The sequence below is a fragment of the Eleutherodactylus coqui genome, chromosome 2 (assembly GCF_035609145.1).
Source record: "Eleutherodactylus coqui strain aEleCoq1 chromosome 2, aEleCoq1.hap1, whole genome shotgun sequence".
NCBI classification, from domain to species: Eukaryota; Metazoa; Chordata; class Amphibia; order Anura; family Eleutherodactylidae; genus Eleutherodactylus; species Eleutherodactylus coqui.
The window spans coordinates 186,402,841-186,428,669 of record NC_089838.1 but is presented as its reverse complement, the minus strand read 5'-3'; the positions used below and the strand labels follow the sequence as shown (position 1 = coordinate 186,428,669).

The 25,829-nt window shown below is 39.8% G+C and overlaps 1 protein-coding gene across 17 annotated transcripts in view; it reads left to right on the top strand.

Annotated features, from left to right (window-relative positions):
- The window catches only part of CELF2 (CUGBP Elav-like family member 2), a 474,578-nt gene that overhangs the window by 402,558 nt on the left and 46,191 nt on the right, over window positions 1-25,829 (top strand). For all 17 annotated transcript variants that reach the window (XM_066592081.1, XM_066592080.1, XM_066592072.1 and 14 more), the window contains exons 7-8: window positions 15,981-16,139; window positions 19,168-19,231. In XM_066592081.1, the coding sequence (XP_066448178.1) occupies window positions 15,981-16,139; window positions 19,168-19,231 (223 nt within the window). The remainder of the gene's footprint in view (window positions 1-15,980; window positions 16,140-19,167; window positions 19,232-25,829) is intronic.

Here is a 25,829-nt window from a genome sequence, read left to right as displayed (position 1 = left end):
TTAGCACCTGCAGGACTGTCTGGGTAGTGAAGTCAACGTATTAGAATATACTCAATATATATTACAAACATAAATGTCCGATCATTCAGAGATAACTATCTCTTACTGCCAGACAGATGTTTGGGGAAACAAGCAATTTCTACCTGTTGGATCCTTTGTTTCTCTGGTGATAAGCTGTACTAGAGATATGTTGCCACTGCTTACCTATTGAAATAGTATGCTGAGCCAAATGTGACTAATATTTCAATTAATGGCCCCTGTACTGGCAATTTTGTGTGTGTTTCCGCACGTGCAAAATCACTCGTGCAAACTGCAAACAATAAATACGTGATATGCTCTATTTTTGTGTGCATTTGCGCACCCGAGCCTTAATAGAAGTCTATGGGAATGGGCAAATGTGCACCCCATCTGCACTAAATCATACATGTAACTGCGCGATTTCGCAGTGATAATTGCTAACACTGGAGACTAATTAAGCTGCTGAGCTTCTTGAAAACCAGCACGGATGTGAACGGTCCTGGCAGCACAAAAAGTACAGTAAAATGCACGGACGCGCAAAAGCACGTGATCGCGCTACATTCAGAGCGCAATCATGTCATCCTCTTGTGAGCATATATACGCATATGCTCGTGTGCAAGAGCCCTAAATGGGTCTTTCTACCCAGGGTCCTTTTCTGCCTGAACATAAAAGCTAATTCTGCATTCTAACAAAGCTGAAATAGATTACAATCGCCTCTCCTAAATGATCCTCCAAAGTGTCTATGATGGGCAGCAGGCGTTTCCAGACATTTACAGGAAAGTATATTTTGTGCCCACTCCCCACTTTTCTGGGTGTCTAAAAGAGTAAATTACCCTACTGGGAGCCTTTTAATTTCGGTCTCATTAGGGCATTGGAAAGCCACCCTGATGCAAACAGGCCAGTTCTTGAAACTGACTTTGTTTCAGAGCTGATATCTGATACTATACAGAAAATTGCAAGCATGCTCATGTGATAGAATAGTTATTTTCATTTTAAATCCCAAGGCTTGAACTATCTTTACACAGTAATACAATCTCTTAGCACAAAGTGGCATAATAATATAAAGATTGTACTTTGCAGAAACTTGCCATCACTGCAAGGAACTGCAGTATATTATCCCACTTAAAAGAGGCAGTGCCATTGACATAAAGCCATTCTGAAAAGACAGGTAATTTGTGACATACTGTTCACCAGTTATGTATTACCCTTAGTCTTCATGGCTAAATCCAGCAGGAGCATAGTGATCTATTTTATTCCGCATAAATATTCCTTGAAAAGACAATATGGCTGATTAATATCACTGCTTTCTGTCAAATAACCTTGCAATTACCAGTCTGGAAGTCATCGTGGTTCAACAGACCTAAGTCAACAGCCAGCAGGCAGCTTTCGCAAGAGAGCTTCCGATTTCAATCAGTGGCGCCTGGTGCTTCCCTAGAAGTCACAGGGCACACCAGCCTTTATGTCCTAGGCTGCAGATTTGTATTTCCAGGCTGAATAGCTCTTGTGTCAATGCTATATTTATTTAAATACTAGAAAAGGAACCTGCGTGAATAGCAATAAAATAATATTTCTCCAATATAAAGGGAGGCAGAAATCACATGGCAATGAAATACCAGTAGAAAAATAAAAGTCTACGCAATTTATATACCTGAAAAGTCAAATAAAACGACAAGGTCCCCAGTAAATCCAATTCATGTTTTTGACATCTACCTAAATGTCCTTTGTTTCTGAAGTATCTTATATCAGCAGCGAAAAATTTGAAATATGGTGTTTATTTAAATCCCAATGAAAAAATGTCTCTAAATGCCGCGCCGCATAGCTACAATACCACCTGTGCTTGTGGCGCAATTATCCCAAACATTAAAAAGAAAGGTTCGTTTTGAAACAGAGCACTGACTTCTAAAATTACAGCTTGGCCCGCTGTGGCCGTGCAATTATATCTTTGAAATCCTACACAGAAAATTGGTTCCCACTTTATCAAAGTGATATTTAAGTTGTCTACGCTAAGGCATCTTTTTAGCTACTTCGGCAGAGGAAGAATCTTGGATTTAAGAGCTAAAAATATAGAAATTCAAAACCTGTAAACCACAAGATAGATTACAGTAATATGTTTCTGGTAGTGTAGTACAACCTTGTACAGGCTGCAGTTTCTCATATAGATACGTTTTCATTCTCTCCAGCATGTACATTGTGGAGAAGCAAAATACACAAAGTTAGAAAATAAAATCTTACTCCAGTGATGTATCTATGAAACCTACATAGGCCATATCTAGTAATACAACCACCCGTGATCAATCACACTTTCCAGGAATTCAGTTATGCGCTGACAGATCTACGGCCGTGCTCAGACTTGTAGAGGTGATTGTGAAAATCCCATCAGAATGCAACATGAAAATACAGACATTATCTGTAAAGACATTATCTAAGCAATAGAGTTTATTACAAACTAAAGTTAGCATTGAAATCCCTGAATATTTATCCTTATTGTGATTGCTCATTCTAGGGGTGCTGTCCCCACCTTCTAAAGAGACCTATCATCTAATAAACGCATGCACACATTTCTTCACAGATGCTCTGTATCTCAGGGCTCTTTCCCATGGGCGTATATCAGCTGGCGTTTTCACAGCCAGCCAATAAACGCTATCATCTGGGGCGTAGAAGCTCGTGAACGGGCACAAAAATCTAATGTTTGTGCGCCCGTTCACACGGCATGGGCGGCAGCACATATGCGTCGAGGTCACCATGCCGTCGCCCCTTTGCCTTCCCATCGCAGGCTCACCTCTGCTTTCCTCCCCGCTTGTTCTTTGCAACAGGAGTGGGTGGGGTGGGGGTGGAGCTAAGTGCTGTCCCGTCTCCTCCCATTGATGGCTATGGACAAGGGGAGGGGAGAGGGCGGGAGCTTAGCCCCACCCTTGTCCTGCCCCTAGTCCGCAGCCAGCAAAGCAAGGAGGCGGGCCGGGCCGGCGCTTAGCTCTGCCCCCTCCTGCCACCTCCCATTGCAAAGAACAAGCGGGGAGGAGAGCAGAGGTGAGCCTGCATGGGGGGAGGAGAGCACAGGGAGGGAGTTTAGCAGCCAAGCTGCTAAACTCCCTCCCACCTCTGGCCACTGCATGCAGCAGCTGACGTATTCCGGCCCAAAAGATAGTTCCAGGATTATCTTTTGGACCCGACGTAAAAACGCCCGGCGCTATATTGGCCTGGCCAGGCGCTTTTACGTCTCAGAAATACGGCCGTGTGATCTGATGCACTGGAATCTAATGCATCAGATCACAGCGTATATCAGCCAGCCGTGAAAACAGACGGCTGATATACGCACGTGGGAAAGAGCCCTAACACTGTTTCTAGATTCTATCAGATGCATATGCTCTCAGACATGGGACCTGCTGTTCTGCATGGAATGAATGGCTGCTTGTCATATATAGAGCTGCTGCTTCTATAAAGCTACTCTGTGTGTGATGGGAAGGGGGTATTGGGAGGTATTAGAAGCTAGGTATACAATATAGACAACACTGTAATATACATTACCCCCTCCTCACCCCCAGAATGAGCAAGAGTTCTCAAGTTTAAAAAGTATCTTAGATGGGATTGTCCATAAAGAGATTCTGTCACCAGGGTTATTCTGCCCGCACTGTGGACAGTGTGAACCCAGGATGGGTATACTCATTACCCCGTGTATGTTTTATTCTAGAATGCCGCAGCGTTTCAGAATAAATATACACTACAATTTGGCTCTATACACTCTATAACAGAATTTGGAAATAGACTAAGGCAGTGTTCCTACAGTGTTATTTCCTAGGCTATGTGATTACGCCAGGGGTTCCATCACTGCAGCTGTAATCGAACCGACAAACAGAAAGGAATGGAACCATTTACTGTCATTAGTATAATAGATACCACTTTGGTGTCCATTTGACAAGTATTCCATTCGTTTCTGTTATATTTGAAGTACAGTACAGCATAGTCGACTACTTTATACTATACTTCATGGAAATGGATGGAACACTTGTCAAATGGACAACAAAGTGGTGTCCGTTTCACTAATGACAGTGAAGGGTTCCATTACAGTGCTGTTCTCGGCAGCTGTGATAGAACCCCCTAACGTATTCCCGTAGCTTAGTAAATAATGCTATGTAAACCCTCCCTAAGGCACAAATCGTGTTTGCACAGATACTGTCCTTATTCATACATATGTCCTAATAGAGCAAAGCTAAAAAGCAGACATGTTAGAAAAAATAAATAGTTGATAAACACTACTCAAAAACAGTAACTTAGATATAATTTTAGGATACCAATTGGATATCTACTTTAAAACAAAATTCTAGTTGAGCCCAGAAAACGTTACTTAATCCTCTATCTCATGGGCGATGCTTACTTGCTATTTATTTTCCTCAGTGTTGACTACATTTTAACATTAAAGAAGCCTAAAAAACACTCTTGTCCCAACAGTGGTTCAGGCTGCTGCTCCTTTCCCTCATGCTTTACACTGCAGTTTTGTGTGCTGAGATTGTCTGCTGCTAAGAACAAGCCCACTAACAGCCAAGAAGTTCACCTGATTTGTCACCATGATTGCTGCATGATAAATTTGTTGAATCTAAGGACTCTCTAGGCTCTTTACAGCATTTGACTTAGTTGACACCAAAACTTGCATCAACATTTGGCACAACTTTTGGTGCAGATTGTGAAGCACAATATCATATTTAGACCACACCCCCTGCTGTATGAAGTCCAGGCCCCCTGTTCCATGTAAGACGAGTTGTAAAATCTATCTGAAAGTGTGAAAAACACACAGTAAGGCCTTAGTCACACGGGCGTTTTTTGCCGCGATTTGCGGATCGCATGACGGATGCGCATCCGCAAATCGCGTGACCGGGGCCGAAAAATCGCCCGAAAAAACTGCTCCTAGCCGCGTTTCAATAGAAACGGGCCGGAGCTGTCCAGCGCATTGAATTCAATGCAGCCGGCAATACAGCCGGCTCCATTGACAGCAATGCGCTGCGGGCGATCTTATAATGAATTGTCGGGAAGGGCTTAAATATATAAGCCATTCCCTGCAATTCATCCAGAAATGTGTAAAAATAAAAAAAATATATATACTCACTTGTCCCGGCAGACAGAGTTCAGCATGGCCGGCCGGCAGTTCTCCTGAACTGCTCTCTGTAGTATTCAGCAGCCGGGGATTTAAAATCCCCGCCTGCTGAATGAACTGCCTCTGATTGGTCACAGCCTGACCAATCAGAGGCAGCTCTCACTCACACCGATTCATGAATTCATGAATGGGTGTGAGTGAGAGCTGCCCCTGATTGGTCCCTGCGCTGAGCCAATCAGAGGCAGCACCCACCCATTCATGAATTTATGAATGGGTATGAGTGAGAGCTGCCTCTGATTGGTCAGGCTGTGACCAATCAGAGGCAGTTCATTCAGCAGGCGGGGATTTTAAATCCCCGGCTGCTGAATACTACAGAGAGCAGTTCAGAGAACTGCCGCCGGCCGCGGCTGAACTCCGTCTGCTGGAACCAGGTGAGTATATAATTTTTTTTTATTTTTACACATTTCTGGATGAATTGCAAGGAAGGGCTTATATATTTAAGCCCTTCCTGACAATTCATCCCGCGATCGCCGGCAGCCCATTGCTTTCAATGGAGCCGGCTGTATTGACGGCTCCATTGAATTCAATGGGCAAACATCGTTTTTCTCTGCCACAGCTGTTACAGCTGTGGCAGAGAAGAATGATTTGTCTAGTATATGCTCTCAATGGGGTGGGCGCTGCTGCCGTCGGCCCCATTGAGCGCATATAGAGAAGAGAACAGGAATCGCAAATCGCAGATAGGTGCGATCTGCGATTTCTGTTCTATAATTTATCGGACGAGCGCATAAAAAGCGCTCATGTGTCCGATACCATTGCAAAGCAATGGTTTTATAAAATCGCCGGATGCATGCGCATGCGCAAATCGCGCGAAAAAACGCCCGTCTGACTAAGGCCTAAATGTGTTGCAAAGCATCAAAGACCATTTTCTTGCACATTTTGCAGCAGAAAATTGTCAAATTTTTAATACTAGATCTGCCCCAATGGCTTATCTTATATGTCCGCAACAACAAAAAAGAATCCCAAAACTCGCTCAGATCATTGATATGGCAGTGGGATACATAGAGATTAATTTATATGCACTCTAGAGATAAATAAAGCACCCTACATACAGTAACATAGGAGTATAAATGCAAAATCCTCTCTTACAAACACACATATTATACATATATAGCACATTAGCACAGGTATTAGATAAATCACATCCAGTCCAGGTCCTACTGTCGTAAACACAAGTATTACACTCATAATTACTGCACTCACATACAGCGCCCTCTAGTGCTGAAAGGGAATATAATTATAATGGCGACAGATGATTATGAAGAATAGCATAATAGTAATACCTACAGCAGTAACGGGGAAGACCAGCACATCATACACAATCTATTTAGTCTGTGATTTTGTCATGGTTTTTCAGAATTTTGCACAAAAAACAGTAATATTGCAGCTTATGTTACTGGTTAATTTCAGCATGCATGTATAATGTGTCCTGTATATTGTAATTTTGTGTTTAATACTTTTCTTGGTTATGACATTGTGATGTTATGTGCAGTGTTTTGAAATCAAAACCTGTCAAAATACTTGCATTTCTTAACTTGCTTTCTTTTTTTATGTATGTTTGTTTGAAATGCTAGTCTCTCCCAGAGCATGTTGGGTACTATATCATCATTATGGCATCATGTTGTGACCCATTAATCTGTGGCTTTGTTAAATGAGAGATGAAAAGCACAGTGCATGAAAAATGTCATAATTTAATTGTTTTCCGTTTTCCAGATGTAATGAGATTGGCATCGTAAATCTATCTTCTTTTTGCAAGCAGCACTTTTGAACTTTGGTTGAAAATCTTCAACTTGTGTTCACAATTTTTCTTCCAGCGTACTGCGTTCATGGCTTTAGAATACAAGCAATCCTTAGCAAGAAATGTCTACTTTTCATGCTGAAATACTAACTACAGCACCATACAGAAGAGTTTTAGCTATTAATGCAAAGGAAAAAATTCTCCTTCCATAGAGTTTATTGGATCTTTTTCTATAAGCGAGGCTGGTTCGGGACCCTGACCTAAAGAAGAGAGTCCCAATGTGGTTTCATCAATAAAAGACACAAAGCAATGAGCACAATATATACACCCATTGATTTTAATAAGTACTCAAATTATTCAGTAGAGACACATAGAAATGTAAACATTGCTGATATCTCAAGAACATGTGGCATGATCCCTAGTCATACAATGGTGCTTTGTATCTGCTGCAAGAATGTGGAAACGGGGTTGTTGCCTCGCTACCTGTCTAAGAAAACAATAACAGGCTCTGCATGATCTTTTGGACATCTAAGAGTTTGTCATTGCATGTAGATACAGAATTGGGGTACAGTGGGACACCTCCTTCTCCACTCTCTTACTGCAGGCAAGTGGGACAGCTGAATTTCAGTTTTGGGTCAACCCAAGATCAGATAATATGTTAGTTTTTGGGTGTTTCTCTAAACTAGCAGTTAACAATTAAGACTAAGTTCGCACTGCATTTCTAGATCACCAAAAACAGCATATATATGGAACCCTGGTCGAAACCATAGGCGGTCATTAGTGATATGGAGAACACTTTGGTCTCCGATTAAGCAAGTTTACCTTACTTTCTGACATTTGTGCTAGACAGACTATGCCATTGTGTCTGGCACAAATGCTGGAAAGGAACGGAGACCTACTAATATGGCGACCTTATTGATCTCTGTTTCAGTAATGACAAGCATTGGTGCCATCCAGGCTTCTATCTGGATGCCATTTTCAGTGATCCAGATGTGATCCAAGAATATAAAGGCTTCACATACATAGAAATGCTGTGTAAATCCAGTTTATGTGGAATGTATTTGGTTAATCCAGCTTTAAAGCAAAAACTATGAAGTTATTGACAGAATTAAGACAGATAATGAGTTTTCTACAACTACAGTTAAAACTGTCCCTGTAATGCATTCAAGCAGTATGTACTATAGTAAAATATATTCATCAATGCCAGCTCGCTATCCAGTAGAAAGCTCTGGTTTATTTACAGTATATTGAATGACCTTTCAACTGTAATGAAATGGATTATATTAATGTGCAATAATCATTCCATCATCACCAAATGCACAATGTAGAGAACACGGTACTTTTCCACATTTTAAGGAAAGTGCTTTCTGGTTTAAGGTATGAGCTAATTAAAGTCACAGATGTAGAAAAATGTTCTGTGCAATTGACATACTGCCAAACTGTGTATTGGTGCCAAAACTGAAATGCTAATCACGTTAAGATAGTTCCATTGCTTTCACTTCACCCTCTTTCTCTACAGAGAATGTATATTGTGTGGTTGGATGCACGCTGTCATAGTTCTAATGCTTAGCTAGGAGAATCGTGATTTCAGCCCGTATTTCCAGTTTAGAAGCACTGAGCCAGTCTTCCAGGCATAAAACTGTCTCCAAGCAACACACATAAAAATAGAGAAGAGAACACTAGTAAAATATAAAGGAAACTATCATTGTATTACTTAAGACTATTATGTTATTAGCTGTTGAAAAGAAAGTGAAAAGCAGAATAGTTAAAGGGGTTATCCGGCTATTTAAATTTCTTAATGGGTGCACAGAATCGTACATGCCACTCCCGGTTGCATTCCGACAAGAGTTCACATGGTATTGTGTCCTCCATTGTAAGTAATGTCATAGGAGAGTGACGCATTGATAGAAAGAGGGCCTTGCCTAATTATTTTAATGAGGCAACAGCCCATCACTCTGCTATGAAGTCACCAACAAGGGTGGCCGGAATACCATGTGACATCTTGTCAGAACGCAACTGGAAGTGGCTAGTCCAACTCTACGCATTCCAGTAAGAAATTTAAAACACCGGATAACGCCTTTAATTGTTTTTATTTCATGTTCGTATTGTATTTTTTCAATCAACATCTTTTCTTGTAAAATTGCAAGTTTTTATAGAAAATCACACATTACCATTGAAATTCAGTCCATTTACATGCACAATGCATATTATACACTGCATTCCAAGGATTAATTGGTCAAAGACATCTTCTTTGGCCAAACAATTACATGGAAAAATGATTTTTTGAATTTTACGGCCATGGACTACCATACTCAGGGATTACAGTTAGCAGATAACACCATTCGCCACTTACAATCTAAACCCAACCCCAATACAACTCCAATTTTAGGAAAACATATCCAGATTTTATTATTCACAGGCTGGGTTCACATATATCTGGTCCTCTGGCTTTTTTTTATGGGGCAGTTCAAGGCATCTAGCACAGCATTTTTGGTGTTGTATGTCCTCCCGCACCATATAGAAAATTGTTGCCCACAGCATTTTCTGTCCGGTTATGGATGCTGGACTGGGCCAAAAAAAACATCAAAATGGCCTCAGCAATGTTCAACTCCTTTGTGCAAACACTGGTTGGATATATAGGAGCCCAGCCTTAGTTAAGTGTGGATCGAAAGATTTATGGAGCACTTTCCATTTCATTTAGAATACCTAGTTAGGCCGCCTTTACGCACGCCATAAATCCTAGGGAATTTTGTAGCAGATTTTGCTGCACAAATCCTGCAGCATTTAGAATATAAGCCATACAGAGAAGATTTCAAAAATCTCCTTTACATAGAGTGAAAAATATCCCCACAAAAAATTTTTGAAAAACACTGCAGATACTAAATGTGCAGCATAGACATTTATGCTGCAAATTGCAATCCCTAAACTACAAGAGTTAAAACCCTGTGGCAGATCGACAGCAAAATCCACAGAAAAAATCGGCACCGTTTTGGTGTGGATTTGCCCACTGCGGATTTTTGGCATATTTGCTTCCTGGTTTGCTTTCCATGACAGTCATGCCCTGTGTGAAGGTGGCCTTTCTGCAGGAATTCTGAGTCCCTGGTTACTTGAAGCTATCTCCTATCTGAAAATGTATGTTTATCTACCCATGACATTAGTTTCAAAAATGGTTGCTAACACGGCCTGTATAACATGCTTGTAATTTGGTTAAAACAAACAGACACGCAAACCCTCCAAACACCATAAAACCATATGGCATTCCGAGGTGGACTCAGTATTGATTCAGTGCAAGTACGAAGTGCCTGAGTTTTATGGTGACACTTAAATGCGGTGTGAACCAGTGTGTGTATAACCATAGAATGGTAGAGTTGGAAGGGACCTCCAGGGTCATCGGGTCCAACCCCCTGCTCAGTGCAGGATTCACTAAATCATCCCAGACAGATATTTTTTCCAGCCTTTGTTTGAACACTTCCATTGAAGGAGAACTCACCACCTCCCATGGTTACCTGTTCCACTCATTGATCACCCTCACTGTCAGAAAGTTTTTTTCTAATATCTAATCTGTATCTCCTCCCTTTCAGTTTCATCCCATTGCTTCTAGTCTTTCCTTGTACAAATGAGAATAGGGTTGATCCCTCTGCACTGTGACAGCCCTTCAGATATTTGTAGACAGCTATCAAGTCTCCTCCCAGTCTATATCATATATATACCGGTATATATACAGCCTATATATATGATATTGCTATAGTTTTATGTTAGATCCTGATTATGAAGGCTGGAGAGATTTTAAATCACATTATGTGAGGCATGAAATGCAATGTTCACTTGTTCCCTGCTCCTACTGTCAGGTATTCTTACCACACTACCTGTCACAGGATGTGCCTTCTTATAATAATACCAGTTCTGCTGCCCTGCTGAGACTGAGGATACAGATACAAAGAATAGTGTGGATTTGCTACTACTAATGCTAAACTGATTGCCTAAAAAGCAGCCCTCCAATCATGCATCTAATATGAAATGTACAGGGTTCTCATCAGGGTGGTGAACTAGGAACTAGCAATTGGAAGACTTGCATAATAGCTATTGCTTTCAAACATTTGTAAGTAAAATCAGTTGTCAAGTCAGTGCGCCTCTGCACAGGTTCTGTCTCAGAGGACATTGTAAGAACTCAATAACCAACATGCCAGGTTAATTTGATCATTAATGTCAAGTTTAGTCCTGATGAAACTCTAAAGCTTGTAGAATAAGAGCAAATGGTAGGAACTGCAGCAGAATATATCATAGGGTTGGCCACTGGGGAAAGTCAGGGATATTTCCAAGTAAAGAACATTCCATGGAAAATATTTGAAACCTGGAAGATGTTCTAAAATTCTGATCGAGTGACAATGACATAGTTACTAAATTGCAAATAAAGAAAAAGGCTTCGAATAGGGGAAGTACTGTACAATTTGTTAATGATACCTCCCCTTAGTATTATGAATTGGTCATTTAGACTCTGAACAAATGCAGAATGTTGTTTTATTTTCTCTAGAACTTTCTGCCTTGTATCCATTGGAGATCAGGAAGTACACAGTCTGGCTAACAGGGAATTAATTAAATGTGTTTACTTGTGGCATTTCTGTAATGTGAGGCACTAATTAGTATTGATAATTGCAGTGACTAATACAGAACTTGTAACCCCTTGGAGCCTAGCCATTTCCCATTAAAAGTGCTTTGTGTCCAAAGTGTGCCTGAAAAGTACTTAGTCTGTCATTTATCCTGATGGCAGGTTTGCTTCCTGAGATAACAGTGTACACATCCCTATGTGATTTTAACCCTGCTGGTATTTTCTGTGTTTAATACTACTGTAAACTGTGCAGCCTCCGCTCTTTCTCTATAGAGGACATAACGAATGAAGGAGAGCATGAAGTTAATAAATTCCATACCACAGTTGAATTAGTAAAGCCTTTGGATAGACAGTCTAGTAGAGTTTGTTCCGCATATAAATGGGATATAATACTTCTTGATAAATAACACTATCTGACCACTAGAGAATTTAGGTCAGATTAGCTAAATTTGGCTTTCATAGATTTATATCTGCTATATTGACAAAAGTGTGATGATAAAACAGTTTTTGTCAGGCAAAGTCATTTTTGTGAGCTACCATATTTCCCTTTATGCACGTATATACGAATGGGGAATATCATTAGATAATGTCACATTTCTAGAAAACTGCTACATTGGTGGTGAGATATGCCTGCACAGGTCACATATAAAATAGTAATTGGGGCCATGTAAGGTATGACTACCATTTTTTAAATCCTAGTTAAGCTACAATATTGGTTATTGCATTACTGGACAGCTTTTCTTAAATTAGGACCCCAAATGTTAGCATATCGGTACACGTTCGTAAGACAGAGGCAACAAATATAGCCCACATGTACAATTGTCACACAATGACGGCTTAGAGGCTATTCCGAGTAAGAAGCAATGATGAAGACAGTAGTTTGCATTACACTCTGAATCATCCATGTTCCTACACTGCACCAATAGTCTTTGTGTGCCTTAGGCTAGGTGCAGGCTAGCCATGTGCTTGACTTGCATTTGAGAAGCCCGGGCACAACTGGCATCAGACAGCACATGGGCACAAGTTCATGTGCTGTCCGATTTACACAGAGAAAGCACATTGACATGTCCAATATTCTCATCCCTGAAATGGACAGGAATAGGATATGCCATGAGTTTTTACAAAAGGACCATCGGTCCATGTAAAAAAATGTTAATGTGCATGTCCTCATAAGCCTATAATGGTGCTGTGTGATGTCCATGGATTAACACTGACAGTACACTGCCCAAAATACACTACTGTGCCCTATAGGGGTTTTCCTACAAATGACCTTTATTTATCACTGATTCACAGAATAAGTGATAGATTTATGGTTGCTGAGTTCCCTACTGGAATGGGGGTCCTCAGTCCCACAATTCTTCCTCAGCATATAATCGCAGCGAGGAGTTTGAATAGAGCGTCAGTCAAGCATACACACCGCCACTCCATTCAAAGTTTACGGGGCTGATGGACAGACAAGCATGGGTAATGTTTATGGATAAACCTCTTTAGGGTACCTCTTTCTTGCATTTTTCCTGTCATTTTTTATAGCAAAGAACACTGCAGTCTGATGTTTGCTATAAGCCAGTAAGGGAATATGAAACCCACTACAAACAGTACTTTTTGTGGTTTTTTTTAGTTAGATTTTTTTCATTCTTTATACAAATCACATTTTGTTTTAAGTAGTATGGTGTTTTAAGGAGTTCTTCATAGAGTTCTCTATATTTAAAAAATACTTGAAAAACATATGCCAGAAATGTATGAAAAAAGGCACCAAAAATACCTGCAAAAGAACGCATGAGCCTAAAAAAATGCTGAAAAAATTTATATAAAGTATATTATTACTTTTTATGACCTATATTTCAGATTATAAAGCCAAGTTAAGAGTCCAAACCCTGTTAACTACCAACAAGCAGAGTTCCTAAGTAAGGTCCTTGTATGGAGAGTAGGATGAGCATGGTCCATTGTTTTCCACATAGTAAACGTGAGCATTAGAAAGAGTGTGCTGATACAAATCATCCCATTAGTCTTTATGTGGAGCAGTGCTTCATGTCACCCTCCTCTCTGGCCAAGAATGTTGATTGTGGGTCTCTTGTTCTTGACAAGAGTCGAAGTCACAAAGGTCTGCACCCCACCGAGCTTATCTTGGGGCAACCCCTTTATGTTAATATGTTAATTGCTTTTATTTTAACATCATTGTGTTTTAACCTCAGGCTTAACAAAATACAGCCTAATGTCACCATTTGTAAGCTATAATATATACGCTAGGCATGGCTCCTGTATATCTCATTTCTCTAAACATATTTCAGTCAACAACAAAACACTTTCTCATGTCATTACATTTCTGATAATGGCATCTGCTTTTGAAATTCACAAACTTGTGAAATATGGAGCAGACAGAGAAGAATGAATAGGATAGGTATACAATGAAGAAATTGTTTTTTTATGTATTGCATTGAGAGGGAGCTTCCAGAAATGGGATGTCAGGTTACAGTCAAGATAGTGAGGAAAACTGTTTTGTATTACAGTTTATGTATTTATGATCATTTCTTTTGCTCTGTTCTAAAACAGCCCCATCTGTCTGTTATCAAACCATAAGATAAACCTCTTTTATACCTGATTGTACTACATAATTACTGCTATTTATGGCAGGCAGCGTACAAAATAGATAAATCATAGGAGATCATTCCCTGGCACAAACGCATTGATTCTTTAGCTCAAATTATCTTACAAGTGGCAGGTCTCTAATTGGAAGTATTTACTTTAATATATTTTCAGAACCTGTAAGTGGTATTTACGTTGAACAACCTCAGACAGCAGAGTGGTAAAATGCTTAAAGTGAATTCCAACAGTGTGTGTATACATAATATATATACATACTTAGATGCAAGTAGGATCCGTGTATAAGTTTAGTATTGTTCTCGAAAACTGTATTCTTAATAGACCAGAAATTCAGAACCCTGGTGGGCTTTTGTAGGTACTGCCATGTAGACCCAAATTGGAAGAGCTCCTATCATTAATTAAGGGTCTAACCACCTGGCTTCCTACCATGCATTTCATGCCTAGTGGCTGGACTATTTTATGCAGCTTTCAGACATTGTGTATTTGCTCTGGGCTTTCCATAGTAGAAAATCTGCAGCAAATACTTAGCAAATCCACCGTGGCTAAATCTAAAAATAAACATAGAACTCTTGGGACCCCATAGCAAGAATTCAAACAGGCCTCCCCCCCCCCCTCAAAAAAAAATGTTGCTATTTAGCTATTGCTTTCCTCCTGTACTATACAGTCACCGCTCTCCCCACCATCCTCAACCACCATTCTTTCCATCATCCACAGACACTACTCTCCCTACTATCTTCAACCACCACTCTCCCCACCATTCTCAACCACCGTCCCACTACATCCTACAGCCTCCACTCTCCCCACCATTTTCAACCACCATCTCCCCACATCCTACAGCTACCACTCTCCCCACTATCCTCAACCACCACTCTCCTCACCATTCTCAGCTACTGTCTACCTACATCCTACCGTCACCACTCTCCCCACTATCCTCAACCAGCACTCTCCCCACCATTCTCAACTACTGTCTCCCTACATCCTATTATCACCACTCTCCCCACTATCCCCAACCAGCACTCTCCCCACCATTTTCAACTACTGTCTCCCTACAGCCTACCATCACCACTCTCCCCACCATTCTCAACCACCGCCCCCCCCCCCACATCCTACAGCCACCACTCTCCCCACCATTCTCAACCACTATCCCTCCACATCCTACAGCCACCACTCTCCCCACTATCCTCAACCACCACTCTCCCCACCATTCTCAACTACTGTCTCCCTACATCCTACAGCCACCACTCTCCCCACTATTCTCAACCACCACTCTCCTCAGCAAAAATCTGCAGCAGAAATGAATGTACTGCAGATTTAGATTCTGCAGCATATTTCAAATACACTGCGGGTCCTGTTCGAATCCACACCACGTGAAGGAGAGTTTTTTAACATCTCACCCACATGACTTGTACCCTCATTATTAACTTTACTCTTTTTCATTAAATGGATAATCGTGAGTTAGGCTGGCAATCAACACATATTTTAGGAGTACTCATTACTATAAAGCTGGTCATAGATCTGAGATGGATATTGACAATCAGGTGGATTATCTAGCTGTTATGTTTTTTAGTTAACGGCACAATTCACCCCATAGGATCTCTAATCATGCTTTTTTATTGCATATAGCTTAGAGTTTCTATACCTGCAATAAAGACCTGTAGAGTGGAATAGAGCCCATATCCTATTTAATACTATATGTGCAATGTTCATTATACATACTAAGGTACTTCTACAAGATACCCAGCACCATGAAGTGTTTAAGTATAGTCATGTGGACACCAGTAAGTAACCTACACTCTATGCAGAAAAGTGGCAATCATGAAGTCAGTGCTGTATTAGTTGTTATATACATTTTGTTGTGGTCTGTCCCATTTTAGGGGTGTTCTTCACCAATAGTGGTGAAATTTGCTGATACACAGAAAGACAAGGAACAGAGGCGTCTACAGCAACAGTTAGCACAACAAATGCAACAGCTTAATACTGCCACATGGGGGAACCTTACTGGACTCGGAGGACTCACACCACAGTATTTAGCAGTAAGTCATTTACATAGATGTCAATAATAATACTGTCTGTAAAGTACTGTATGTATACTGGTATTTTCTGGAGACCAAAACCTCAGTGGGAATTAATATTATTGGAATGAAATAATCCAGAACTTTTTAGCAGGAGAACTTCAACAACATGTTTCATGCCCAAATATGATTCTTGATTAAGAGTTGTATTTTAGGGAAGAATACCTCAATAGTAAAGTATGTGTTAGAAACCCATGGTGGTACTGTTTGGGCCTGTAAAATGCTATGGGTGATGGATATTACATAGATCCTGTATATGTGCCTATGTGCATAGAGTTTGTTCTTTTTTCACTGAGGGAACACCTGGCCTTACAGCACCAAACGACCCTTAGAATTTGTCAGTGTTCTCTCAATGAATACGAAAAGTGAGCAACCCAATAGGATGACACATGTAGCTTACACAGATTGTAGCTCATTGCTGTAAGTAACAGCATTCTGTTTGCACACTTTATCTTAAATGTGATGTGCAATGTAGTTGAAGAGGTTTCGAATTTAGAATAGTCATCTTAGTCTCTTGGTTATTAATAAGAGGGACGTGTTTTAAGAAGAAACTAAACATTAGAACAAGTTGAGACAATCTAAAATTTGTTTGGAGAATGATTAAAAGTAATGCCTGAAAATACAACTCACTGTCAAGAAAAAAATCAAGCATCCAGACGGAAATGTGGCTTTGCTGCAAATCTCGGCATGCAGTTACATCTCAGGCAGATACCCAAATGATTAGAGTTGCAGTGTGATTAGATGAACGGTCTTGTCATCTAAGGCCCTAAAAGTGGTTTCACTCTTTGCCTATAAAAAAGCTCCAAGAGGTTACTTGTGTGTAGTGACCTCTTTTTCCATTTATGAGCTGGTTGACAACTAAACGCCTATGACACAATCAAAAAGATTTCACCCAGTTAACAGTTGATAGGGGGCGCATTACTGGAATGCAAGAAGCTGGATGGTCCTATTGACAAATTGTCCGCCACCTGGGCCGTCGTTCTAACCAGACTGTTAGGAGGTGTTGGGACCCATGGATGTGTAAGGGAATGCACATAAGACAATCGGGCTCAGGGTACCCTCTACACACCAACAGTAGAGAGGATCATCTGACCATCCAACAAGCATAAGCAGCTCCAATAGTTTGATTGTCCACCATCTAGAAACAGGTGGCAACATCGATATAGGTTCTTGTGTCTGTCAGAACCAATAAATTATCCTTTTGCTCTAGTATTGTAATCACTTATTTGCAATCGCACATATAACATTTCATTCTAGGTGCTTGATTTTTTTTTACACCAAGTCTATTACTGAGGACAACTTCACACATGCGTAATTCACTGTGTGCCACCCACATGTACACGTCACTGATAGCCATGCACAGTCTTGGTGTATATGCACATACAATGCGCACCAAGATATAACATGCTACGATCTTTATTGCGCACATATTCCATGCAATATGTGTGACCAGCAACATGGAAGGCTATGGCAGCTTGGTACAGGATGTGCCACGCACAAAATACATTGTAAAAATACGTTCTTCTGAAGGAGCCCTTACTGAAATAGTAGATGCTTGAAACAAACTTCCAGCAGTCGTGGTTGGAAAATCAACAATAAATTAATTCAAGCATGCCTAAGATAAGTATAGATCTATCCTAAGAGCGAAATAGAAAAGAAATATTATAAGAGCAGACTATATGGACCATGTGCTCTTTTTCTGAGAAGGCTTTTAACTTACATGAATTAAAAGAAATTGCCTCCCACTCTCTGGTGTCCACAGAATTGAAAAGCTCTACGTATAAATATTACTAACCCATTAGCTCCCGCCATGTTCTTCTGTGTCAGTATGTGACATAGCTGCTGCAAGTATACCTTTTCTATGCAATATACAGCTATCCTATACATTGTACAGACTACAAGACATGGGTAGACAAGTACATTGGTCTGCAGCCTCAGTTCTGTGGATGCAGTAGAGAAAGAAAACTGTTTTATGCAGCTAATTCAAAAGCCCTGGTATTCTTAATGAAAAAAAAACTTAATGGATTCATACAAAGTAAAGATTTTTGTTCTCCTTAAGCAATTTTTATTTTTTTTATTGCGTCTGTAATTACCCTATTGGTTAGTTCTGTGATATACATAGCAATAATATTAAAAGTTATTAAAAACCCAATTAGCTGCCCATTACTTTAGAATATGTGATACACAGTGAAACAAAAGGTGCAGAGGTTAGGAAGGAAAAGTCATCAGTAGACTGCAAGAATTGTGCCTACACAATTGTAACAAAGAAACACCTCCTGACATCCTAACTGCTTATAATTAGACAGCAGAACTCCACATAAAGAGGAATGGAAAATTATAAATGCAGAATAACATGTAAACCGAAAAACTAGTTTTCTGCAACGCTGACATTTAATGAGTAATTAGTTTTTAACTCAAAGGGCCTTCAGGTTTATTAGTGAATCATAGTTAATTCCAATTTAATATTCACTTAAGAGCTTTAAATATTTCTATGGTTAAAACTTTATAACATCTCATCATATAAGTGTATAGTATGCCTGTATGTGCCGATCCAGTGCACCAGAAGCTCAGATCTCAGTCTTTTACTGGAAAGAAGATATTTTAGAAAGCGGGAAAAATGAGAATAATATTTAAAGATGAGTTATGGTAACTACAATACTACAGAGGGCTTTAATTAGTCGCGCTGTGTCGGTTTAAATGTATTTAACACCTGGCTGTTAAAAAGACTAAATTGATTGTTTTTAAAGCAGTCACTTTATTGAGTCCCTCTAGTGTGTGTGCCTTTCTATGCAGAGATTAGACATTGATATAGATTTACAGCTTCGACCCAGGGGACAACCTGTCCATCCATGAGCAAAAAGTCTTTAAGAAATGGAATATATGAATAGGATGGGAAAAAAAAATCCTGTGTGCAACAACGCATATCAAGCAGCCAATTTGTCTCATTGTGGATGCCTCATTGCTTGATTTCTTCTTCTTTTATGTACAGCTCCTGCAGCAAGCCACCTCCTCCAGTAACCTGGGTGCATTTAGCGGTATTCAGCAAATGGCTGGTAAGTGGAGAAAAAAGCATTTAATTTTAGCCAATTATGCCCTATTTTCTCCAGCTCTTAAGTTCTTTTGCACTAATGATGTTCTGTTAAAAAGGGACACCCCTCTGTTAAATTCTCAATTGAAACACTTGCTCTCTTAGAAATGGAAAATTGAACCAACTGCTCTGAGGTTGAACAAGTAGTTTATCCTGCATTAGTCACCCGCCATTTGTCCTAAGCAACCAATTGTAAAAGGCAGGAGAGCTTTTAGTCCCTGCAGCTGCATCATATTCTAATAATGGTGACGACAAAACAACCACAGGACCTCGGTTTAACTTCTATGGAAATTGCAATGTCCTGGCAACCCATTTAGTGACAACGCAGGTATTTTACACAAAGCAGTGAACGCTGGGAAGAAGAATGTTCTGACCTTCTTTGGCAAAAACTAAAATTACAGGCATAGAGTCAATATGGGATTACAATCCATTTTAAAGCTTGCAGAGTGGACCGGTTACAGAAGAAGCCCCGACAACAAAATTACACAATAAATGTTCATTTTTCTTTCCTCACTTTCCCCGAAATAGAAAATTATCTTTTAGTTTCCAAAAATCAAAGCTGGCCTCTATATGAAAGGCTGTGAGTTGAAGAATTTCTCTGTAATGAGCTCTGCCTGTAGTAGTTGATGTGTAGTGATTAGTGAAAGGTCATTCCCACTGTGTGACCTTCCATGCTGATATTCTAACTTAACATGGAGCTGCAGAAGGCAGGACGTGCGGTAAATCAGAGCCTGGATGCCCATTATGCCTGCCGTGAAAAACTGTGAGAAAGCTTTCTCTTTGTTTGATGCAAAAGCAAAACAATTTGGAGCATTAATGTGGCTGTATTTTATTTTAATCATGACCCCCACTGCATCAATGAATATGTAATCTGCACAAACAAGGACAAAACGTCCCTGCTTTTTCCACCCTGGACTGTGTCACTTGCTGTTTTCTACAGTGCCCTGCCTACCTAATATTATAGGTTTAGTCTAGCCTTTGTGTATGGAGCAGGTTCTTTTGTCCTTGCTATGCAGTACTGTTACATGCTTTCCTATTATGCGAAGCATTTCGCTAAAGAATCATTGTACTAAAATAGAAAAATCTTACATGTCAGTTAAAATTGACAAATGACTGACAGCTCCGAGTTGGGAAAGAAGTCAAGTTGTTCACATAAAGGAATAAGCACAGTCAAATTACAGTTGCAAGAGAAAGAAAGTGAACCCTTTGAAATCACCCTGATTTCTGCATTGGTTACTAATAAAATGTGTTCTGATTGTTATCCAAGTTGCAAATATGGACAAACGCAAACTAACTAAACCAATAGCACAAACTGCTGTACTATTCATTTTTATTAAGCACATTGTGTAAACATCTTCAGTACAAGCAGAAAAAGTAAGTGAACTCTTGAATTTAATAACTTGTAGCAGTAGGCACCTCCACCAAACATCTCCTGTGACTGTAAGTATGATGATATGTACAATGTTGAGGAGGAATTTTGGACCATTCTTCCTAGCAAATTTGTTTTAATTTATCAATATTTCTGGGATGCCTTGCATGTGCAGCCTTCTTGTCCTCTTCAAGTCATGCCAAAATATCTCAATAGAGTTAGGGCAGGACTTTGACTTGGCCATTATAAAATACTAATTTCTTTTTTCAACCTTTCTTTAGTTGATTTTCCTTATGTGCTTTGGATTTGTCTTGTTGCATCACACAACATCTCTTCAACTTAAGGTCTTAGACTGTTGCCCTTACATTCTGCTGTAAAATGTTTTGATACACCTGAAAGGATCAATTGTTCCCTTAGTGATCACATAAACAAAATAGGAAAGCGCCAAAGGGGATCTTTTTTGTTGTGAAGAATTTCAAAAATATATACAGGTGGTAAATACTTGACTCACCTGGCGCTGTGCGCATGCTCCTATTGCTGGGGATGCACCCACTCAGCACCTGCAGTCCAAGTTCACTTATAAGTGCAGAAGGGACTCCTGATGTCCACATGATATGGAATCTGGCAGCAGCAGAGGAGACCCAAGCACTCAATGTGGAGGGGTATATGTCCAATGGAGAAGATAGAAGAAAATTGCTGCTAGAGCAGAAAAAAAACCCTGCGCTCTCCACTTCTTATAAGTTAAGGAAATTATTTATTACCCCATACTGGGGGAAATAAAATCACAAAATAGCTTTACAAGCTTTACCAGTAAACTGAAAAGAAGGCTGAGTGATTCAAGCCAAGCTCCTCGCTAGGGCAATGCAATGCATTTCTGTGCACATATGGTGGCTTTATCAAGCATTGCCCACAGAATATTTTCCCAGAGACATTGTGGAAGATAGAGGTGATCTCGGCTAAACTTGAGACTGCCGAAATGTTTTTGTTTTTTTTCTGAGCAACAGTGGGTTTCTTTGGGGTGTCCTTTCAAAAATGCCATTCTTGTTTAATGGTTTTCTAAAAGTGGACACGTGAACAGAGGTTTTTGCAGTTTGTGGAGTCTTATGTACAGTAAATCTTTTACTGTTCCTCTCAACACTTTCAGGATTCCCAGTTTTGCTCTTGAGTAATCTTAACAGGGCACCCACTCCTAAAAACAGTCCTGAATTTTTTCCATTTATAGATAATTTCTATACCATGGTCTTTATCAATGCCTTTGTAGCCTTTTCTAGCTTTATATATCTCTATAACACATCTCCAGAAGTTTTCTGACAGTTGCTGCATTGAGGCATGGTTCACACAAGCCAGTTTTTCTTTGGAGTACAGAATTATCAGTAACCAGACTTTAAATGCTCTTATCTAATGGGCAAAGCACTTGTGAAATCCTCATTTCCAATCTCAATGCCTTAATTGAAACATCATTTGCCAATTAGCTCCTGATGAAATAATTAATGCAGAGGCTCACTTACTTTTTCTACTTGCACTGTGGATGTTTACTACATGAGATCAATAAAAAGACATGGATAGTACAACTATTAATGTGTTATTAGTTTAGTTTGATTGTATTTCCTATAATTGTGACTTAAGTAGCAATCAGGTCACATTTTATTTCAATGCAATGATCCAGGTGGTTACAAATGGTTCACTTTTTCTTGCAACTATACAGCCAAGCAGATGTAGCAGTTGTCACCTTGACATCCAGTGCACTACATTAATAGCATAGCATGCCACAGAGCTCTGTGCTATTGGCGTAGTGAGTCTGTTGTCATTCACTTTGAGTGAGCTGTTTACCACGCAAATTGTGTAGGTGCAATACACTATTACTCTAGTACACTATGGCGATCAAGGTAAAAATCACTACATCAGTAGAAAAGGTTTAGATTTCATGGTAATGCTTTTGAATACTATACAAATCACATTCACAGTATAATTGGGTGTCCATTAGAGATGAGCGAGCATACTCGCTAAGGACAATTGCTCGAGCGAACATTGTCCTTAGTGAGTACCTGCCCGCTCGGAAGAAAAGGTTCGAGTGCCGGCGCGGGTGAGCGGTGAGTGGCGGGAGTGAGCAAGGGGGAGGTCTCCCTTCCATTCCCCCCTGCTCTCCCCCGCCGCTCCCCACCCCCCGCCGGCACCCGAACCTTTTCTTCCGAGCGGTCAGGTACTCGCTAAGGACATAGTTTGGCTTTATTTATTTTAGCAGTGCTAGTAATCAATGAATATTTCTCTATAATCACTGGTTTAAGCACTTGCATGATGTAAGATGGTCAAAACAAATTGGACAGAACAAAAATTTTGGTAATGTCCATATTTAGAATCAACCAAATGCTGTGAAGTATCTGTTGTTGTAAGAACCTTTCTGCTACTCAGCAGGGACCAAAAAATCAGAGCACAGCCTCAGTTGATACCATGCTTACGGATTCCTCTCAGACACTGTGCGACAAGTGCGTAGTATATATCATCAGCACCCAATTTATGATGATGAAAATGCTCTTTGGTGATATTAAGACACATTTGTGATTGACCCTACTACACTGCTTCAGCTGTTGGCAGGTACCAGATGACAATCTTCTACATCTGTAGCATGATTAGTGGATTTTCCTGAATATTGGATGCTAAAAAGATATCAATAAAAATAAGGATCTCATACCTTTATGGCCCTTTTACACGGGCCAAGAATCTCATCACTCTCATTTCCACCAGCGAATGAGCTGGTGCCGTCATCACCAGCTCGTCTGCGATTGGGCGGCAATCATCGTTCAGCCATTTGCCTGAATTTAAACTGAACAATTATCTTTCATGTTGGCTCATTTGAACAATAATCGTTCCATCTAAATGGCGCTGTAGTGTTCAAAAACACAGATTCCCATTTCTACAGCCCCAGCAATACCTCCCACTGACCAGTTACTGCACTCATGATTCTCCTGTCCTCTCATGAGATTCTGGACCATCACCCTTTTCTAGATTGTAATGGTCTGCAGTTTAGGGCACACTATTTTTTGATTCCAAACAAAAAATAGTGTGGGATTATGTTGTTTAGATATTGGATTATGACTGTTTGGGCCCAGATTTATTTTCATTGCCATGTAATTTTTCAAGCTTCATTTCCTTAATTTTATTTTCTTATATAGCATAGGTAGCACACAGCTTTGTGTCCTTTGTTACAAGAATCAGAGCACCATTTCTGATTCTACCAAGTTAGTATATACATGAACACTAACTTTGCGTTATCAGCACATGCAACTATATTTTATAATGCAAATGTTCTTCTTGCAACATAACTAATTCCTCGCCATCCAGAGTAAGAAGCCGCTTCTTTAAATGTGCATGACTGTTTTCTAATGGGAGTTTCCTATTGAAAACGAGAGTTTATCACTTGAGGGTTTCTCATCTGTGCGTTTTATTGTTTTCTAGATTCTTACTTCAGTTCCAATAAGACTTTCAATATTTTTACTGGTACAAGTCTCTCCCCACAGATATTCTGTGATCAGTTGGTACAGCAACTCATTATTGCACTGGCATCTTTGAGTAATCTAAACCTGCTGTCTGACAATATAAATTGGCCTGGAGATGTAAAGATCACTGAATTATTTTCTCATCTTAACACCTGCTGGCTGTTGATTTTTTTTCCCTTTCTTATTTTTCATATTTACTTTTTATCTAATATATGAGTAAAGACAGACCATAAGACCCAAGAATACAGAAAGCATGTTGTACAATATTTCCTGTGGCTAAAAAAAGAATACATTTATAAGTAGCCTGTACGGGCCGCAGTCCTTTTTTTCTTGCTTTAATGGCAGCCATGCAAGTAATACTGTGCATTGTATGTCAAGCATTGTAATAATGCTACAAAAATCACAACAGTGCAGATTATACTATTGTGTAGATTTTATAAACTGCATTTTGATGCATGTAATATGTGTAATGCAGAGTAGATTTGAAGGATCATGATTTTGGTAAAACAAATGCTGAAAAAACTAGATCAGTAGACTACTATTTCTGAAAAAATGATGTGAATGTAAATTCTAGACCTAGAAAAACTAGGCACAAGCTGTATAATATAATATACACCAAAATGCATAGTCGAATCATGATATAATAACTACAGAACTAACTATAATAAAGAAGTGCTCTTTTTTGAGAAATCCAGCATAATATCTGTGATTTCTACTGTGATAAATCTAGTTTTGTAGTTTGTCCCCTCTAGGTTGTATATTCTGCATGCCGGCCTCCAGGTCACATGATCAGCACTCTGACAACACTCTGTACCCTGCAGTTGATGGGGCAGATTTTTGACACTGCTTAAAAGAAAAGCTCTTTCTTGCAACCAATCACAGCACAGCTTTTATTTTGTATTCTGCTCTTGAAAATGAAGGCTGCACTGTGATTGGTTTCTGTGAGCAAGAAAGTCAGCCTTCTTTATGCAAGAAGAAAATGTATGCACCAGTGTATGAATCAGACAGGAATAGATAAAGGAAAGTGAAACCGTGCTCAACTGGACTGGTTGTGTTATTGCAAGCACATTGCTAAGACAGGCTTCAGAAACGGCAGCTTCAGCTTTGCTGGAGAGACTAGCTGGGCCAGGGACAGAGATGAAATAGGTTAGAAATAACCTCTATGGATAGAGGCACTATATACATGGCAAATGTTTTATTAGATAATGCATTTTGAAATGCGATTTATTTCTTCCTCAGCTTCATATGGCAGTTATCATAAATGTGTAGTGTAAAGCAGGGGTTTGCCTAATGTAAGGTGACTAGACATCCCAATTTAGGAGGGACAGTCCTGCTTTTGTCCCGCTTTCAGGACATCTGCTCACTATTAAAGTGATTACCTCCTGGGGTGCCGCAGATCTCTAGCTTTCACTCACGACCTGAAGGTTGCAGGTTCAGTCCCCGTGTGGTTCAGGTTCCCGGCTCAAGGTTGCCTTCCATCCTTCCATCCTTCTTTTAAGGTTGGTAAAATGAGTACCTAGTTTGGTGGTGGGGGGTAATAAGTAAATTACCTGAAAGTGCTGCAGAATAAGTTGGCGCTATACAAATAACGAGATTTTAAAAAAAAATAATTTTATTCACTTAAACAGCAGAAAATATTCTTCTGGCGGCAACATTTTATGCTTTTTTTCTTTGAAAAGTCTAAACCCCATACTCTACTA